Here is a 17,786-nt window from a genome sequence, read left to right on the forward strand (position 1 = left end):
GTGTTTCAAAAGCTGCCCCTCTGCCAGACAACGATCATTGTCACAACACCCAGTTTCCTATCTTTGTGAAAGCGGGGGTTCCTCTGCCTGTGGCAGCTCGTAGAACAGCCTGAGGGCACCAGCACTCAACACCCAGAGCTCTGAGCCACAGACTGAGAACAAAGAAACTTAACACTGGGGTCAGCCTGACCAGCTTTATCCCCTGGACCTTTTGAAATACTTAAATTGCTTAGATTCCTGTTGCTGCCTCCTTGGGTCTACCTGGAAGAAGGCAGAGGAAGGGTAGGGGGTGACAGCAGAAAGAGAGGCCATTCTGGCATTTTCTACCAGTGTCCCTGAAGTCTGAGCCCTTCTCTGGGTTGTACCTGCTAATATCTGATGGCTGATCTCTCCTCTGCAACCAGCTCTTCGCTACAAGGGCCAAAGATGAGCATAGTTGCTGGACAGTTTCTCTGATCTCTCAAACCCCCTCTCGTCCCACGTTGGCTCTAATATAAGTGAATCTGGTGGCTTTGGATTATGCCCAAGTCAAATCTTGCCTCTGTACTTACCACCTATATACCCTGGAGAATTCCATTTTCTGAGCCTATGAAACGGTTCTTGCAAACCCTCCTATGGCTGCTGCGAAGATTAGGTGAGATAATATGCAACTTCCTGTATAGAGTTCCCTCTCTTGATAATGAATACATCACCTCCCCCAGTCACGGACTGTGAGAGCAGGAAAGTCAAGCAGAGATCAGCCCCTCACTAGACAGGAGGAGGGAGAGGTCCAGAGCAGCCTGCTGGAGACAGCTGAGTGCCCACATTTCCCTCCGGTGCCTTCCAGGAACTTTCTGTGGTTTCTGCGCCATCGACTTCCCTAGAGTGCAATGAGCTTGTTCACTTGGGGACTGTTCACTTGGGGACTCGGCTTCCTTCAGTTCTGGAAACGAGGGCATCATCTCTTTGAATGTCACCCTTCCCCTCCTATCCAGGCTCAGGATAGGGGACTCCTACCAGATGCTGCTCGGAGCTTTCTCTTTTGCCCTCTGTGCCTCCCAAATCCTTGCTCGTAGTTCTCATCTCTTTCTCTGCCCTGCGTTCCAGGGGATTCCCCAGTCATGTCTTCGAAGGCTCCGGTTCTGCATTTCAATCTGCGGCTTCTCCCGCCCATAGGGATTTATGTGGTTCTGATGTAATAACTCTTTTTTTCATTTTCGCATCTCTCCTTCAAATCTCCTGTGTGTTCACAAAAGCCCATTCTTGCTTCATGGATTCTATGCCTTCTTTTATCACTTTAAGATTTGTATTTTTTTTAAGTCATGGTAAAATGTACGTACCATACACTATACCATTCTGTCTTTAAGCGCGAGTTCAGGGGCACTGAGGACATTCATACTGTCCTGCAACCATCACCACCGTATCTTTCAAGTCCCTGCTTCCAATTCTTTTGAATGCGGGCCCCAAATTGGGATTGCTTGATCATATGGTAATCCTATAATTTTTTGAGGAGCCACCACACTACTTTTCACGGAGGCTGCACTATTTTATATTCCCAGCAGGAATGCGCAAGGCTTCCAGTTTTTCCATGTGTTGGCCAACAGATGAGGTTTTCTGGGTGGTTGGGTAATAATCATCCTAGCAGTATCTCCTGGTTTTGATTTGTATTTCCCTAATAATTAATAATAGTATCTTTTCAAGTGCTTATTATCTGTATATACCTTCTCTTTAGAGAGATGTCTATTCAAGCCCTTTGCCCCCTGCTGAATTGAGTTGTTGGTTGTTTTTTTTAATTGTCGAGTTTGGGAGTTCTTTATATATTCCAGATCTGAATCACTTACCAGATGTATGATTTATGAACACTTTCTCTCTTTCTGTGGGTTGTCTTTGTGCTCTGTTGTTAATGTCCTTTGATGTGCAAAGGTTTTTTAAATTGATGAAGTTTGGTTTTCGTTGTCATTGTTGTCTGTGTTTTTGGTGTCCTAGCCAAGATAGCACTGACAAATCGAACATCAGGAAGCTTTTCCCAGGTGATTTCTTGAAAGAGTTTCATGATCTTAGCTCTTATGTTTAGGTCTTTAATCCAGTTTCATTTACTTTTTCCAGATGGTGTAAAGATCTGTATTTTAAGTCCTTTCCAGATTGCTCCAAGACCCGTCCTTCCTCAGGTGTGTCTGTCATTTAGCAAAGGCTCTGGAGCCAGAGCATGGGGATTTGAGTCCCACCTCTACTTTTTGCCAGCTGTGTGACTGTGAGCAAGTTCCTCAACCTCTCTGTGCCTCCGTTTCCTCATCTGTAAAGTAGGAGTGTTGATCACAGTACATACCTCATATGTTTTTTACAAGGATGCCTATACTAAAAGCTCTCAAAGAGTCCCTAGCACCTGGAAAAGTGCTCAGAGGGGACTGGTGAGCATCACTGACCCTCACGACACTGCCCTTTTCTCTTGGTCATCTTGACCTATGAGCCGGTTTCAGTGGGAACATTCTTCTTCAGGGTCCCATGCGCACAGCATGTGCATGTGTTGTGAAGAAGTCCCCAGGGTCAGGTTCATGGTTGCTTCTTGTAGGACCCCCTTAGAAAGGAAGCCATCTGTTGGTTCTCAGCTCAACGGAGGATCACCTCTCCCCCTGCAGGCCGCCATGCTGCAGCGCATTGAACATGGACGTACTCTGATTTCCCATACCGGCCCCCACTCACTGTGGCATGAACCCTCTTTGTCTCCCCAGCATCTGAACAGTTCCCTTTCTTGCTTCCCATCTCAGCTCTGTATTTTGCATTTTAAAAAGCACTATGTTGAGGGCACCTGGGTGGCTCAGTCAGTTAGGCTTCTGCCCTCAGCTCAGGTTTTGAACTCGGGGTCTTGGGATTGACCCCGAGTCATCGGGCTCTCTGCTCACTGGGGAGTCTAGTCTACTTCTCCATCTCACTCTCCCTCTGTGCTCACGCTCTCTCTCTCAAATAAATGAATAAAATCTTAAAAAAAAAAAAACACACACTATTTTTAAGCCCAAGTAGCCAAAGCAATCTTGAGAAAGAAGAATAAAGCTGGAAGCATCACACTTCCTATCTTCAAACTATGTACCAAAGTCATTGTATTCAAAACAGTATGGAACCAGCATAAAAACAGACATATAGATCAATGGAACAGAATAGAGAGCCCCCAAATAAACCCACCCATATGTGGTCAACATATTTATGACATAACAGCCAGGAATATGCAATGGGGAAAGGACAGTTTCTTCAATAAATGGTGTTGGGGAAGCTGGACAGCCACATGCCAAAGAATGAAACTGGGGCCCTATCTTACATCATGCGAAAAAATCAACAGAAAATGGATTAAAGACACAAGCATGAGGCCAGAAGGCATAGAACACCTATGAAAACATAGATGGTGAGTTCCTAGACATTGGTCTTGACAAGGATTTTTTTGGATTTGACACCAAAAACAAAGATAACAAAAGTAAAAATCAACAGGTGGGATGACATCAGACTAAAAAGCTCTTACACAACAAAGTCAATCATCAGCAAAATGAAAAGGCAACCTACAGAGTGGGAGCGAATACTTGCAAATTACATATCTGATAAGGGATTAATAGCCAAAATATATAAAGAACTCTTACAACTCAAAACAAACACTCCAATTAAAAAATGAGCAGAGGAACTGGATAGACATTTTTCCAAAGACGACATACAGATGGCCAACAGATGCAAGAAATGGTGGCCAACATCACTAAACATCAGGGAAATGCAGATCAGAACCACAATTAGATAGCACCTTATGTCTGGTAGAAGGGCTGTTATCAAAAAGAAATAACAGGTGCTGGCCAGGATGGGGAGAAAAGGGAACTCTTGTGAGCTATTGGTGGGAACGTGAATTGGCAGCCACTATAGACAACGGTATAGAGCTTCCTCAAAAAGTCAAAAATAGAACACTATATGACCCAGCAATTTCACTTCTGGGTATTTATACAAAGAAAATGAAATCGCTGTCTTGAAAAGTTATCTGCACTCCTGTGTTCATCGCAACACAACTTACAATAACCAAGACACGGAAACAACCTACATGTCTAATGACAGGTGAATGGATAATGAAAAGGTGGTAAAAAACTGAGCCCACAGACACACAGAACAGATTCGTGGTTGCCAGAAGTGGGGGTGGGAGGGACGGCAAAACGGGTGAAGGTGGGCAAAAGGCATCAGCTGCTGGTGATAATATAAATAAGTCCCGGGAAATGTAAGGTACAGCACGATGAGTATCGTTAACGACAACAAAATTCTGTATTTTATCAAGCATGTCTACATGCTTGAAGCAGAACCCGGTCAGCCAGCTTACCCAAAAGTGTCACAGATTTTTTTCTTTCCTGGTATTTTAAATAATTTTGATCATAACATCATATTTGGAGGGTTATTTGGTCAGTTTCTCTGGGGGATGTCGGCTCAGGCGAAGAGGTGAAGCGTCTGGGAGATTGTGGGTACACCTGGGCTGAGAAGGGGGAGTGAAAGGAACATAGGGTCGAGGGCATGTGAGTGTGGAGGAAAGCAAATCTGAGCAAAAAATCCCGAAGGGAGATAGATGGGCTCATCTCCCCCACGCTAAGTGTATCAGACTAGTGGGGAGTCACCAGGCCAGCAGAGAGCTGGGGTCCTGCCAGCTTGTGGTCCAAGCAGGCTCAGGTACTCAGGGACATGCATCTTGAGTGGAAGGTGCCAACCACTCATTCCCCAGAGCCCTCACAGCCCTCTGCCCTCTGTGCTTCCTCCTGACTGCAAACTCATAGCATGAGGCTATCCCTGGGGAAACAGATTTAAGGACAAGGGGAAGGGAAGAAGGGTCCTGCGTCGCCCGAGGGATGATCACACATCCCATAAGAGAGGAGGCGGCCAAAAATGAGAACATAAGAGGTTAGGTCAAAAGAACAGGGAGAGACAACTGGGCTTCCAGATTCCAGAAACCCAGAGACATCACTTCCGTACCTCTATCCATCCACTCACCCATTCATCCTTCTATCCACCTTCTCAGAGGTAATGCCAGCCTGTGGAGGGCAGGGGTCTCACCAATCCCCGGCCAAGGTCCAAGGGTGGTTCCAATGCCAAGGAAAAGTGACCAAGTAGACCAAAATAAGCTTTGGCCTAAAAATCAAGAGCCCTGGTTCTCTTCTTGGCTCTGCCACTCACTAGCTGTGTGAACCAGGTCATGTGGCTTGACCTCAGTCTCCTCACCTGTAAAATGGGAATGGTTGGACCAGAAGGTGGGTGGAGATTTTCCAGTTCTGACATTCCATGGCTAACTCTTCAGCTCCTGATGTCACAATATGGAGCTGGACTGCGATTGGCCCACAGCCTCACCCAGCTCTGCTGTTCTCTTGGCCATGGGCACAAGATGGACTTGCCATGGACCTTCCCTATTTGTGCTCTTCTGTTATGGGCAGCTCTTGCCTTGGCTCAGGACCGAGGATGATCAGAGCTTAGGTGGGGCTGGGACCTGAAGGAACCGGGGACCAGACAAGGGGACCAGTCAGGGGCAGGCCCCTCCCAGGACATCATGATGCCCACCTCCTTCTCCACAGACAAGTTCTACAATGAGACCGTGGCAAAGGCGTTCCTGCAGTTTTATGAACATACCGCCCAGGTTGTGTGGAACCAGTTCATGGAGGCCACGTGGAACTATGTCACCAACATCACCAAGAAAAATCGGGAGGAGATGGTGTGGTACCACCTCAACTCCAGCCCCTTCTCCCCTTGCTCTTCTCAGGGATCTGGGGCGGTTGGGGGAACCATACCTTTTGCCCCCTGTCCAGAGCTAGAGGAAGGAGGGAATCCCCAAAGTACATGTCAAAGCAGGCTGCAAGCTCTGGGCCTCTTGCTGGCCCGAGAAGCTCCCTGGACCAGAACCTCTGGTTTCTTTCCCCTTGTAAATATCACCTCCTTGCTTTTAAGGACCCAGGCTCCTCCCCTTCTCCCTCTTAGCAAATTTCCAGTGATTGTGACCCCTTAAAGTAGACTTTGGGAGGAGGTTGGTAGGACTGTGACCCTGGAGTTCAATGTGGGGCCCTTCCTCCCTCCCCCAACTTCCCATGATAAATATGGTGGCCCTCATTCCAGCTGCACAAGGACTCAGAGAGGTCCCGGCACATGCTGTACTTTGGCACCCGGGCCCGCCTGTTTAAGACCTCCAGGTTCCAGGACCCGACTGTGAAGCGCATGCTGAGTAAGCTGCAGACCATAGACAAGGCGGCCCTGCCCCAGGACGAGCTCCGGGAGGTGATGGACGGAGCCCCCAGGTCTCCAGGCACATGCTCCCCACCCCAGGGGTGGGTGGGCCTGCCGGGAGGGAAGCCAGACTGCCTGGGCAGGGGGGGAGGGGGACGGGCAGGGCTAGAGCTTCCTGGGTGGTGGGGGGTGGGAGGAGAGAAACAGAGGCTGGTGGGAAGATGCCTCAGACAGGCCTGCCCCTCCCAGCTGGTGGGGCTAGTGCTGGGGGTGGGCCCACGGGTGCAGGCCTGCTCTAGGTGACACTTGCCCCACCCCAGTACAACCAGCTTCTGGCCTACATGGAGACGACGTACAGCATGGCCCAGGTGTGCCTGAATGAGGGACCCTGCTTGCCCCTGGAGCCTGGTGAGCCCCCAAGCCTCATCCCCGTCCAACCCCAGAGTCTCCAGCATGGGCCCCTTCCACAAGCCTAGCCCCGGTCCCCATTGTCGTCCTTGCCCCAGCGCACTCACTTGTCGGAGGGTGTGGCAGGGGGAGGGGCGGTCTGCCTGCAGCAGGAGAGGGCAGGAGGCAGGCAGGAGTGGGCGGGTCCCACCTTGGCTCCTTTTTCCCCTGGCACAGACCTCCAAGAAGTCATGGCCACCTCCCGGGACCAGAAGGAGCTGCTGTGGGCCTGGCAGGGCTGGCGGGATGCTGTGGGTCGTCAGCTCCGCATGACCTTTGAACGCTACGTGCAGCTCAGCAACAAGGCTGCAAAGCTCAACGGTGAGGCCCCCACCCCCCACCCCGGCCAGCCCAGTCTGCGCCCCACAGGGCGCAGGCCTCGGTGGGAAGGGCAAAGCGGACTCTGCAGGGGATAAGGGCAATAGTAGGACCTGGAGATGGGGACCCTGAGCCCTGCAGCTGGGGGAAGCAAAGGTGTTTCACTCACCATTGGTCTACAAATATTGCTTGAGCACCTACTGTGTGCCAGGCCCTGGAGAGGTTCTAAAGATTTGTGGGTGAAAAGACAGAAGATGCTCGTCCTCCTAGGCAGGGCCTACGGTCTGGGGGACAGACAAGATTTGTGCAAATGCACATCTCTGGACAAGTGCCCAGAGAGAAGGGGAAGGGAAGGCCTTGAGACACTTCCCCAAGGCCCGAAAGAAGGCAAACAAGAAGTGGAAGAGCGGCCCAAGCCCCACGATGGGAGGATCTGAGAAGAGGGAGGTGGTCTTAGGGCTTGGACAGGTGGGGTTCAAGGTGGGCGTGAGGACCAGGGCCTCATTGGGTCCTATCCAACCAGGCACGGTGAGGAGCACGGAGTGTGTACTGTGCCAAGTGCTTTTCCACCCCTGATCTCATCCAGTCTGAACTTGACCTTGGGAGGCACATTTCCCATTTGGCAGATGAAGAGCCTGAGGAACAGGGAGGTTAAGCGGCTTCCCCAGAAAGTGCCCGGGTCTCCTGCCTGCCAGGCCGGCGCTGCAGGAAGGGTGGGTGGTGAGTGCTTTTGAGCTCCCCCTCTCCTATCCTAGGTTACACAGACATGGGGGCCTTGTGGAGGTCCAAGTATGAGTCCGACACGCTGGAGCAGGACCTGGAGCAGCTCTACGAGGAGCTGCAGCCACTGTACTTGAACCTGCACGCCTACGTGCGCCGGGCCCTGCACCGCTACTACGGGCCCGAGCTTATGGACCCAAGGGGGCCCATCCCCGCTCACCTGCTGGGTAAAGCCCTTGCTGGTAGCAGAGTGGGGTGGGCAGAGCGGGCCTCCAGCCTGGCCCCCAGCAATGGGAGGGGCGCTCCCCGGACTCCTCTGAGCCCCTGCACGCCCCTTCCAGGGAACATGTGGGCTCAGTCCTGGGTCAACATCTTAGACCTGGTCCTACCCTTCCCAAAGAAGCCCCCCGAGGATATCACGAAGAACATGAAAAGCCAGGTTAGTACTGGGCCTCCCTCTGCCCCTGCTGGCGCAGCCCCACCACCCCCCCCGTCCCCCGCATCCCCCTCTGCTCCCCGGGCAGGGCCCCATACAGCCCCTCTTCCCCACAGCACTGGAAGCCCTCCAAAATGTTCGAAGAGGCGGACAAGTTCTTCACCTCCCTGGGGCTGCTTTCCACCCCTCCCAGCTTCTGGAAAAAATCCATGATGGAAAGGCCGGCTGACGGACGGGAGGTGGAATGCCACGCCTCCGCCTGGGACTTTTACAACGGCAAGGACTTCAGGTCTCACCCTGCGCCAGCACCACCCTCCCGCCCCTCTCTCGCCCTTCTTCCCCTCCTCCGGCTCCTCCTCCGTCCACTGGTCTGAGGAGGTACGTCAGGAGGTGTGTGAGCAAGGCTGGAGCCCGGAGGTGGAGGGGGATGTGAGCTGGTAACGTGGGTGAGAGGGACCCAGAGTGAGAAGCGACAGCACCCAAGGCCCTGATGGTCTCCAGCCCGACCGCCCCAGTCCCTCCATGGAGTCTGAATCCAGAGATCTCCCCTTGTCCCAGGGCCTCCCCGTGCTCCTTGACCCCTGCCCTTTAACCCTAGGATAAAGAAGTGCACCGAGGTGACCATAGAAGACCTGCTCTCCATCTTCCACCAGATGGGCCATATCCAGTACTTCCTGCAGTACAAGAACCTCTCTATGATCTTCCGCGAAGGCGCCAACCCAGCCTTTGAAGAGGCCGTGGGGTCCACGATCACCCTCTCGGCCTCCTCCCACAAGCACCTGCTCAACAGAGGCCTGCTCAGCCACCAGCACCAGGACTCAGGTGATGGGGACTAAGAGAACCGTAGCAGGGCCGCCAAGACTGAGGCTGCCCCCTGGGCTCTCTGGGAAAAGCTGAAGGGAAGGTGAGCCAGGAGCCACCTCCTGACTGCACCCTCTTCCCCAGAGGAGGAGGTCAATTTCCTGATGGGCATTGCCCTGGAGAAGATCGCTTTAATCCCTTTCGCCTACCTGATGGACCTGTTCCGCTGGAAGGTCTTTGATGGCACCATCCGGAAGGACGTCTACAACCAGGAGTGGTGGAACCTCAGGTGGGGAGAGGATGGCCGCCCTGGGCTCTCTGCCCCCTCTGCCCCTGGTGGGTCGGGCTTCCGGGTCAGCCTCATGGACATGCCCACGCAATGTCTTCTCTATGATCTTCTGCGCAGGCCCCAACCCAGCCACTGCACACGCACACACACACACACTTGCCCCTGGTTTAGCATCCTTAGGCATGTCCAAGGTCAGAACTGGCTGCTGAAAGAGCCCGCCAGCAGTCAGGCAGCACCCCGCTTGAGCAAGGGGCATCCACAGTACGTCTCCTCACCGACCGCTGGCTGTTTGATGGGATAATGAATGGCCAGGGCACCCCGTCTCCACCAGGCCTCAGTATGACCTGCTCAAGTCTGCCAGGCACAGCGTGGTTTGGGGTGACCATGAAGGGGCTGCAAGCTCTGCACGAGGCCCTTCCGTTTCTTTGATCCTGTGCAACGTCCCAGGGTCATCTGCAGGAGCAGAATGTGTGAGCAGCCCAGGGTCCCACGGCACCCCAGGGTGGCAAAGCTGGGTGCTCCTCTCTTTGTCCACTCACCCTCTTACCCTCTCCCCCGAATTCAGGCCCCAGGCTTACTAGCGAGGTTGGCAGAGTCTTGACCTTGTACTCCTCCAAGGGCAAACCCCACTAGCCATCTGGGCTATCCGCAGGGGCCCTTTCCCCTCCCGGGTCAGCTGCACCTACCACCATCAATGGGGAAATCCAGGGGCACAGGGAGAGAGGTGGCAATTTCCTGGGCCTGACCAAGGAAGGCTCTGTCAACCAGGAGAGATACCACCCCACTGTCTGTCAACCCCAGAGCGTGCCTCAGAGGCGACCAGTGAGCCAATAATCAAACAATGAGAACTTTTCGTAGACTTTGTCTCATCCCAGGGATGGATCATTTTACCCCCATCTTAGACAACATTTTGCGACAAGGCTCAGTGACAGTAACTTTCTCGCAGTGACACAGCGCAGAGGGTTAATGGGATCTGCCAGTGATGAGTTCTGTGACCTCCCACCAGTTCCCTGACCTCTAAACTTTGGTCTCCTCATCTGTAAACTGGGAATGATAACAGCTCTATGCCACAGAGATGCTGTTCCGTGTTCTTCTTGGCTGTTCTTGCCAAATGAGACGACCTTGTTGATTGGTCTCTAACCGTCATCATCATTAGGATTATAAGCAAGACCTTGCGAAGCCCATTCCCTCCCAAGTCCCCAGAACCATGGTAGTGTCGAGTGAGTCTAGTGTCGAGTGAGTCTGTGTGAAGAGCTTAGCACGGTTCCTCCGCAGAGGAAGTCAGTGTTAACCACTATTACCATTTGACACTGATTCCCAATCCCCTGTGTTTTCAACTCATTTATTTAATCTATAAAAATGCATGAAATGTCCTGCGTCAGCCAAGTCCACTTTTGGGAGCTGTGCAAATACTTCTAAGGGAAAAGGCTCTGAGAACCCAGCTGGGTGGTACCAGCCCCCCATTCTCCCTGGCAGGTTGAAGTACCAGGGCCTGTGCCCCCCCGTCCCTCGGACAGAGGATGACTTTGATCCCGGTGCCAAGTTCCACATCTCTGCCAGCATGCCCTACATACGGTAACGGTCTGGGCCTGCCAGCAGAGACAGCTCTGGGAGTTGGGGGTTGGCGGGGGGGGGGGCTTGGGAACTGGGCTGAGGATTCCCAGGAAGGCCCTGGATCCAAATGTCCCCCCCACCTACCCACCTATCTGTTGGGTTGCACAGCCCACCCTGGGACAATTTGGGCTTTTAGATCGGATCCTGCACGGAGGGCAGAGCTGTTGGGAAGGTTCTAAACCATTTCTACTGTCCCCAAGAGGAGGGCAGGGAAGAAGGAGGCAAGGGCTGGTTCAGAAGACTGAGGAGGAGAGCCCCTGGCTGAGGTGGGACCTTGCCGAAGGAGCCTCCACCCAGAAAGACTGGGACCTGGCAGAGCCCTCGGGCCCCTGCCCATCAGAGCGACCAGCCTCCAAATGGCTCTGGGCTTCCCACCCCTGCCACCAGCTCCCCAGCCTGCCCTCCCGTTCCTCTACCCAGGTACTTCCTCAGCCTCGTGCTCCAGTTCCAGTTCCACGAAGCTCTGTGCAAGGCCTCGGGTCACGTGGGCCCCCTGCACCGCTGTGACATCTCTAACTCCAAGATGGCTGGGAAGCTCCTGGAGTGAGTGCTCTCCTCCCTCGTTTGTTCTCAGCTCTCCCTGCCCCTGACTGGACGCTTAGCCCCTGACCCCCTGTCCTCACCAGGCCACCCTGGGTACCCCAAGCAGGCCTCATGGACCTTAGAGTGTAGGGGAAGTTCTTCCTTGTGTCAGACTGCAGTCTCTCCAAAAATAATCGAAGCTCATTTCCTTGTGTGTAGCCCCTCATGCTCAGATGCACTCTCTGGCCTCTGCTACACACACACACACACACACACACACACACACACACACACACACACACTCATACTCACAGTCATTCTCACACCCACACACTCGCACCTTCTCACACACAAGCTTGCACACACTCACTACTACACACTCCCTCACTCACCTGTGCTCATGGTTCTCCACACGCGCATGCACGCACGCGCGCACACACACACACACACACACGCCAATAAATCAAACTGTCCCCAATGGGAAGTCACGCTGGAGTCCCACCTCAGCGTCCAGACTTCCATCCAAACCCCTTCATCCTTTCCTACCCTCGGCAGCATTGAGGCACCCTCAGGTGCACACGGCTCTTCCCACCTCTTCCTGGAGGTGCCTGGATGCAGCTCCCAGGCTGACGCAGGTCACTTTCACACCAGCCTTTGGGACGCGCTGGTCAGCGTGTGGTCCACTTTGACTCCCTACCCATAATCTTTTCTTCCTGCAGTTGGGATCCAGCCATCCTTTCTATTCCTGCCTCTGCAGAGGTGGTTTTAGCCCTGAAGCAAACCTGGAGGGGGATGGGGGGTCGACCCGATGGCGGGGAGCATTTGCTGGTAGAGGCTGGGCTCTTTGAGGAGTGCTCCTATGAGTTCTCATGTGAGCGGCTCGGAACCTGCAGAATGGATATGATTAGCCACATTTCATAAATAATGAAACAAACCTAAGAGAGAAAATACGCTTGCCCATCACTCATCTAGCAAGTGGCAAAATCAGGCTTTGAGTCCCGAACTGATTCCAGAACGCATTCTCATTCACACGGTTGCTTCCACCAATCCAGGGGGCCAGGTCTGGTGAGGTTAGACTTCGGTCTGCCGGCTCCAAGGTCAGTGATCCCACCACCCGAGATGCAGAGCCCACCCACTGACATGGTCTTCTCCCCACCAATTTTCAGCCCTTTTCAGGGGGTCCATTTCCCTGACTGGTCAAGGTCATTTTGAGTTTTATTCCTGTCTCCCAGAGGATTAACATAGCCACAGGATTCAGTACCCTCCAGAAATTTAACAAGCATATTTTGATTCCACCATGGGGTTTGTCAGGAACCACTAGGACAGATGGAGCTGCGGGACTGTTTCCCTGGCTTTGCTCCCAAGGAGGGCTGCACCTTGTAGGCCAAGTGTCAACCTAGTCTGTTTGCTTTTCCTTCTTTCCACACTACAGGGGTTTATGATAGCCGACGGCCCATGTTGGAGCTTTTCTGAACGTGTGGAACGTAAAGGGCCTCTCTGCTCTCTGCATTCATGTCTCTGGTCTCCCATCATTTACTCATTCAGCAAACATTTACTTGTGCACGTGCCAATCAGCCTGCCCTGTGTCCAGCAGGGGGCAATGGGCCACAGGATAATGACCACACTACAAGAAAGGAGCTGGTGCGGTAGGAAAGGGCTTTGGTGAACATGCAGAGAGGGTGAGGAGGTCACACCGGGGGACAAGGAAGGGATCTCTGTCCCCAAAAGCAGAAGTGCAAGAAATAGAGACATCTGTTTTCTATACATCAACTCACGTTTAACTCTGAGCTTTCACCACGTGATGGGTGGGACATCTGACCTCAGTCATTCCCATCACACCCTCTCCTACCACCACCCTCAGGGCACATGAGGCTCCCAGCATCTGACTTGGCACCAAAGCACCTGCCAGTCAACACTGATCATTGCTCTCGAATCCTCACACGTTGCTATCCAGACCCCTGGATGCCAGGGAAGACCCCAAGTTCCAGGTTTAGGACTTTGAATGCTATCTTCTGGGCAGAGGGCAGAGGAGAGGGCTCTGGGAAAGGAGGATGTCCTGAGCTTTGGGGAAATGACACAGAGCAGAGTGGAATATAGGTTGTGTGTGGGGGGGTAAGTGCTTGCAGAGGAGAAGGGGGAGGGCAAGATTCTTGGCTGCTTTTTTAATATATCTTAGAATTTGACTCATCTTCCTATATGTGATTGCTCTGGGTTGGTTCTGCTGGGAATGGAGAGTTGAAGTGGATTTGATCCAAGTTCCCAAAGCCCTTGGCTCATCTGGCCGCCGTGGTAGGCCTGACCTTGTCCATGGGACACCTCGTAGCCACTTTGGAGTTGAGGGTTCCAGTTATGACCTTTGCAAGTCTCAGATGCTGGCCACACTGGCTGTGAGCCGGGCTTGGGTCAAACCTCTTGTCCCACTGTTTCTAAGTGGGCAGACTTTCAGTGGTCAAAACTTTTCTCTCATCAGGTCCTTCCTTTCTCTCAGGACCCGCATCTGATAAAATCCTCTTGCCTAAATGTAGTTGTGGGGTTTTGCTTTGTTTTTCTTTTAATCTTGACGACTTTGCCCCTGCATTTCTCTCAGATCTTAACTACATTTTCCCCTGGTGGTTTCTGTCAAGGATCCACTAACATTTAGTTTCCCCCTCATTCTTCCTCTGCTGTTTATGAAGCAATGCATACAAGTGTGTGCATGCTACAAAGCCTTCTGTCACCACCATGATGTGGCTTAGTCTGCACCACGGTGAAAGGTGGGTATTAATGGGACCCATTTTCCTGATGGAGAAACTGAGGCTAAGAGGAGCTCAGTTGATTGCCTGCGGTTATACGGGCCATTAGTAGCACTGCTGAATCTTGAACGTGGGTCCTGTTAGTCTAGACTCCACAGTCCTGACTTGTGGGCCTCTAGAGCCCCTCTCTCTCCTGGTCAGGACTCGGACACAGATTAAGAAGGATCAACCTATACCCCCCACTGCCTCTGCAGGGGCCCTAGTGGGAACAGCCCAGAACCCTGGCTTCTGCAGAACACTGTGCCCCCACCAAGCCTCAGGCTGGTCCCCCTGCCACCAAACACCGGGTGTGCTGGATGACAGCTGACATTAAGGCAGTGCCTCAGGCAATGCACAGAGCACATCCCACGCTGGCCATCTCCCTAATCCTCCCAAACACTCCCTGCGAGACCGGAAAGGCCCCTCCCCCACTGACATAGAGCACCTCATGGGAAACAGTGTCTCAAGACTTTATGCCTCTCTGAGTCCAGGAGAATAATGTTCATCACATAATAATAAGAAGCAGCTAACATTTATTGTCTGCCTACAATAAATGATGATTTAATCATTGTGCCAACCCTAGGAGGTAGTACTTTTATCTCCATTTTGTGAATATGGACTCTCAGACTCAGGGAGGTTAAGTCACTGGCCCGAAGCCCCACAGAGTTCAAACGCAGGTCAGTCTTATTTCAGAGCTTGTGATTCTATCCCTGGCGCTGAGCACTGTGGGAAGAGCCTGGCTAGCAAAGCCGTGAGGCCAGGGCGGGGCACACAAAAGGGTCCCAGCAGCACCAGCTGATGCTCCCACACAGTCTCACAGCTGTATCCAATCTTCCAGAGACACCCTAAAGCTAGGCTCCAGCAAGCCCTGGCCAGAAGTTCTACAGAAGATAACCGGCCAGACCAAAGTGTCCGTAAGAGCCCTCATGACCTACTTCAAGCCCTTGCTGGACTGGCTGGTCACCGAGAATGTGCGCCATGGGGAGATCCTGGGCTGGCCAGACTTCAGCTGTACCTTTGAAGGTTTGATCATGACCTTAGTGCTAGCTCTGGTACAGCCCCAAGCCCTACCCCAGTCTGCCCTGGGCCAGGCCCCACCTCAACCCAGCTTTAACCCCTAACCTATCTACGACCTGGCTTGAACAAGTAACAGCCCTGTTGCTACGTGGCCCAGTCTGCACCTGATGCAGTCTTGGCCAAGACCGCAGCCCACAGCCCAGCCACTGGCTCAGTGGCTTTCTTGCACACTGTTCAGCTAGAAGGCCCGGTTGACATAGGGTGGGCTTCTTTCCTCCTGACCCTTGCACAGAGCCACCACTGGGCACCATAGGGACGTAGCCCTAGCTATGCCCATCTCCTCCTCCTCTCCCTTCTATTCCTTTCTCACCCTCCTGAGGCTGAGGAAGGAGGCCAGTGGCAGTCAGGTACTCTGATTTCCTTGGGGCACCCCAGGGCTTCTTCCCTCCTTCTGCCAGCTCTACAAGACTCCTATGTCTTCCACAGAAAAAGACCCAGACAAGGTGACGTTTCTGAGTCTGGAGCTGGACCCTGACCAGGCCAAATTTGGGCAGTGGGTGTTGCTGGCCCTCAGCTTGGTCATGTTCCTGCTAGCCCTACTGCTGGCCTGCAGGTTGTACTCCCGGGAAAAAAGGTCACTGTCCCAGGACACCAACGCCCAGGACACTGGTTCACGGGACTCCGGTGCCCCCGAGAAACAGCCCAAGGCCTACTTCCTGGGCGTAGCCATGGCGCCCCGCCTAGCTGCCAAAAGACAGTGGATCCTGCTGGGCATCTGCCTGGTCCTGACGCTGTGCTCAATCTGCCTGATCATTCGGATTTTCACACAGCACTACAGGAAGCCTCCGTGGATGAGAGCTGAATGGTGGAGCTGGGACTAGACACCAGTACGACTGGTGAGGCTGGAGGGCAAGAGGAGGGCGGCCAAGGCAGAGAGGGCTGAGGGGCTGGGGAGGAGACCGCTTGCATGCATAGTGTCCAGCTGCAGTTGGGTGCAGCTGTCGCCGATCTGGGTACATGGGGGGTCGTAACTGTGTGTCTGGAACTCATGTATGTGCGCAGGCTACTGACTCTTGTGTGATTTCATGTATGCTCTGGCTTCCAGACCAACCTCCATCCCCTAGGGAGGGCTCAGGAACCATGGTTTTAGCGACCCAGTGACTATGTCATTCCAATCCAGTCCCCACCCCAATTCATGCCCTGAACTGTTCTTCCCACAGCCTGTGAGGCTGGGCCAGGACATGCCCAAGGAATGTCCTCTCTGGCTAGAAACAGGACACTGCTTCAATCCCCTTATAAAACATAGTCAAGTAGAACCGGACATTCTGTACAAATCACCAGTGCCCGTTCATGAGCACTGTGCTCCGTGCGCTACCCCGCACATTTTTCTGCTGATCCCCTGGCCTACCCTGTGTTGGGCTGCATGATCCAGCCCCAAAAGCTGCTTGCCAGCTGCGTGAGATGCAACATGGCCCTCCCTGGCCCAGTCCCGGCTCCCAAATGGAGACAGTGGGGAGCTGGGCACCAAGCCAGGCTTGATTAATGATTGACTTCTTTAATATTTAAACAAAGCTCATCTCCAGCCACTCCGCTCCAGAGATGGCCTTGTTCAACACACACACACCTGCTGCCTGGCCTGTTGCCCTGGGGACAGAGCACAGGGCAAACAGCACCTTTCCAGGCTCAGTGGGGGAGGGGAAAACAGGATGAAGAGAGCTGTAGGAGGGCATTTGGGAAATGAGTACTCTGGGACAAGCTTGAAAAGAGAGAGAGCAAGCCTCTGCTCCTTCCTCTTCTAGCCCTTTCTTTCCGGCCTGGGTCTGCCCACCACAGGGATGCCACATCCAATACATGTGGGCTCACTGAGTTGGGAATGAGGCCACAAGGCTGAAAATCAGTGCCTGTCAGAGATTAGGGGAGTCTTGAGGCAAGTAGCCTCATAACCAGTAACCGCAGAGACAGGCAGTAGGGCTACGGTTGAGTTGGTGGGAGCGCAGTGAAAAGATGGGACTGGCTCTGTCTAGATTAAGGATCTGAATCCAGATGTCAAGAGTTCAGGGAACAAGAGGGACTGGGCTGAGATCTCCATGGACCCTACCTCTGCCCCAGGTTTCAAGAAGTCTTCCTGAGTTCTAGCTAAACCCAAGAAATCCCTGCTCTGCCTGCAGGCTCCACAGCACTCTTATTTGATGTTTCTGTCACTGCTTTTACTTTGCTGTGCTGTAATGTCCTTATTTGTCCCCATTACTAGCTGGTAGCTCTGTAAGGACAGGACACCCATCAGGAGTGTGCCCCTGCATAATATCTTTAGCCAGCACAGGCCATAGAACATGGTGGAGACTTGGAAAATGTTTGAAAGTGAATGAATGAGTATCCCACTGCCCAAGTTCCCCCTCAGAGCTCAGCATCCTGCTCTGAGTCCATGAGAAACAGCCCCACTTTTCCTCCACAGCCAGCCTGCACCCCCAAATAAGGGGCAGCCAGGACAACTCTGCCCCCCTAGGAGGCCACGCTTGCAGCCTTCCCATTCCCCAGCCACAGTGGCCAGCCAGGCCCCCATCCGGCATTGTGGCTCTGTGTGGCAAAGGCACACCCAGCCCAGGACTCCAAGCCTCTCATCTGGACTCCAGCAGAAACCTCACTGAGCCTCCTTGTCCAT

General features: G+C 53.1%; 1 protein-coding gene across 1 annotated transcript; it reads left to right on the forward strand.

The window, feature by feature from the left end:
- Positions 1-5,362: 5,362 nt before the first annotated feature.
- Positions 5,363-16,008, forward strand: LOC308357685 (angiotensin-converting enzyme-like protein Ace3; the record flags this gene model as incomplete). The annotated part of the gene is given in 16 exon segments (XM_080827408.1): positions 5,363-5,437; positions 5,439-5,451; positions 5,550-5,686; positions 6,085-6,243; positions 6,513-6,600; positions 6,817-6,960; positions 7,713-7,904; positions 8,019-8,116; positions 8,230-8,402; positions 8,712-8,946; positions 8,950-9,018; positions 9,022-9,203; positions 10,680-10,778; positions 11,238-11,360; positions 14,949-15,133; positions 15,614-16,008. Coding segments are annotated over 16 exon segments (2,367 nt in total).
- Positions 16,009-17,786: the final 1,778 nt, after the last annotated feature.

Source organism: Martes martes (genome assembly GCF_963455335.1).
Source record: "Martes martes genome assembly, chromosome: 16".
NCBI classification, from domain to species: domain Eukaryota; kingdom Metazoa; phylum Chordata; class Mammalia; order Carnivora; family Mustelidae; genus Martes; species Martes martes.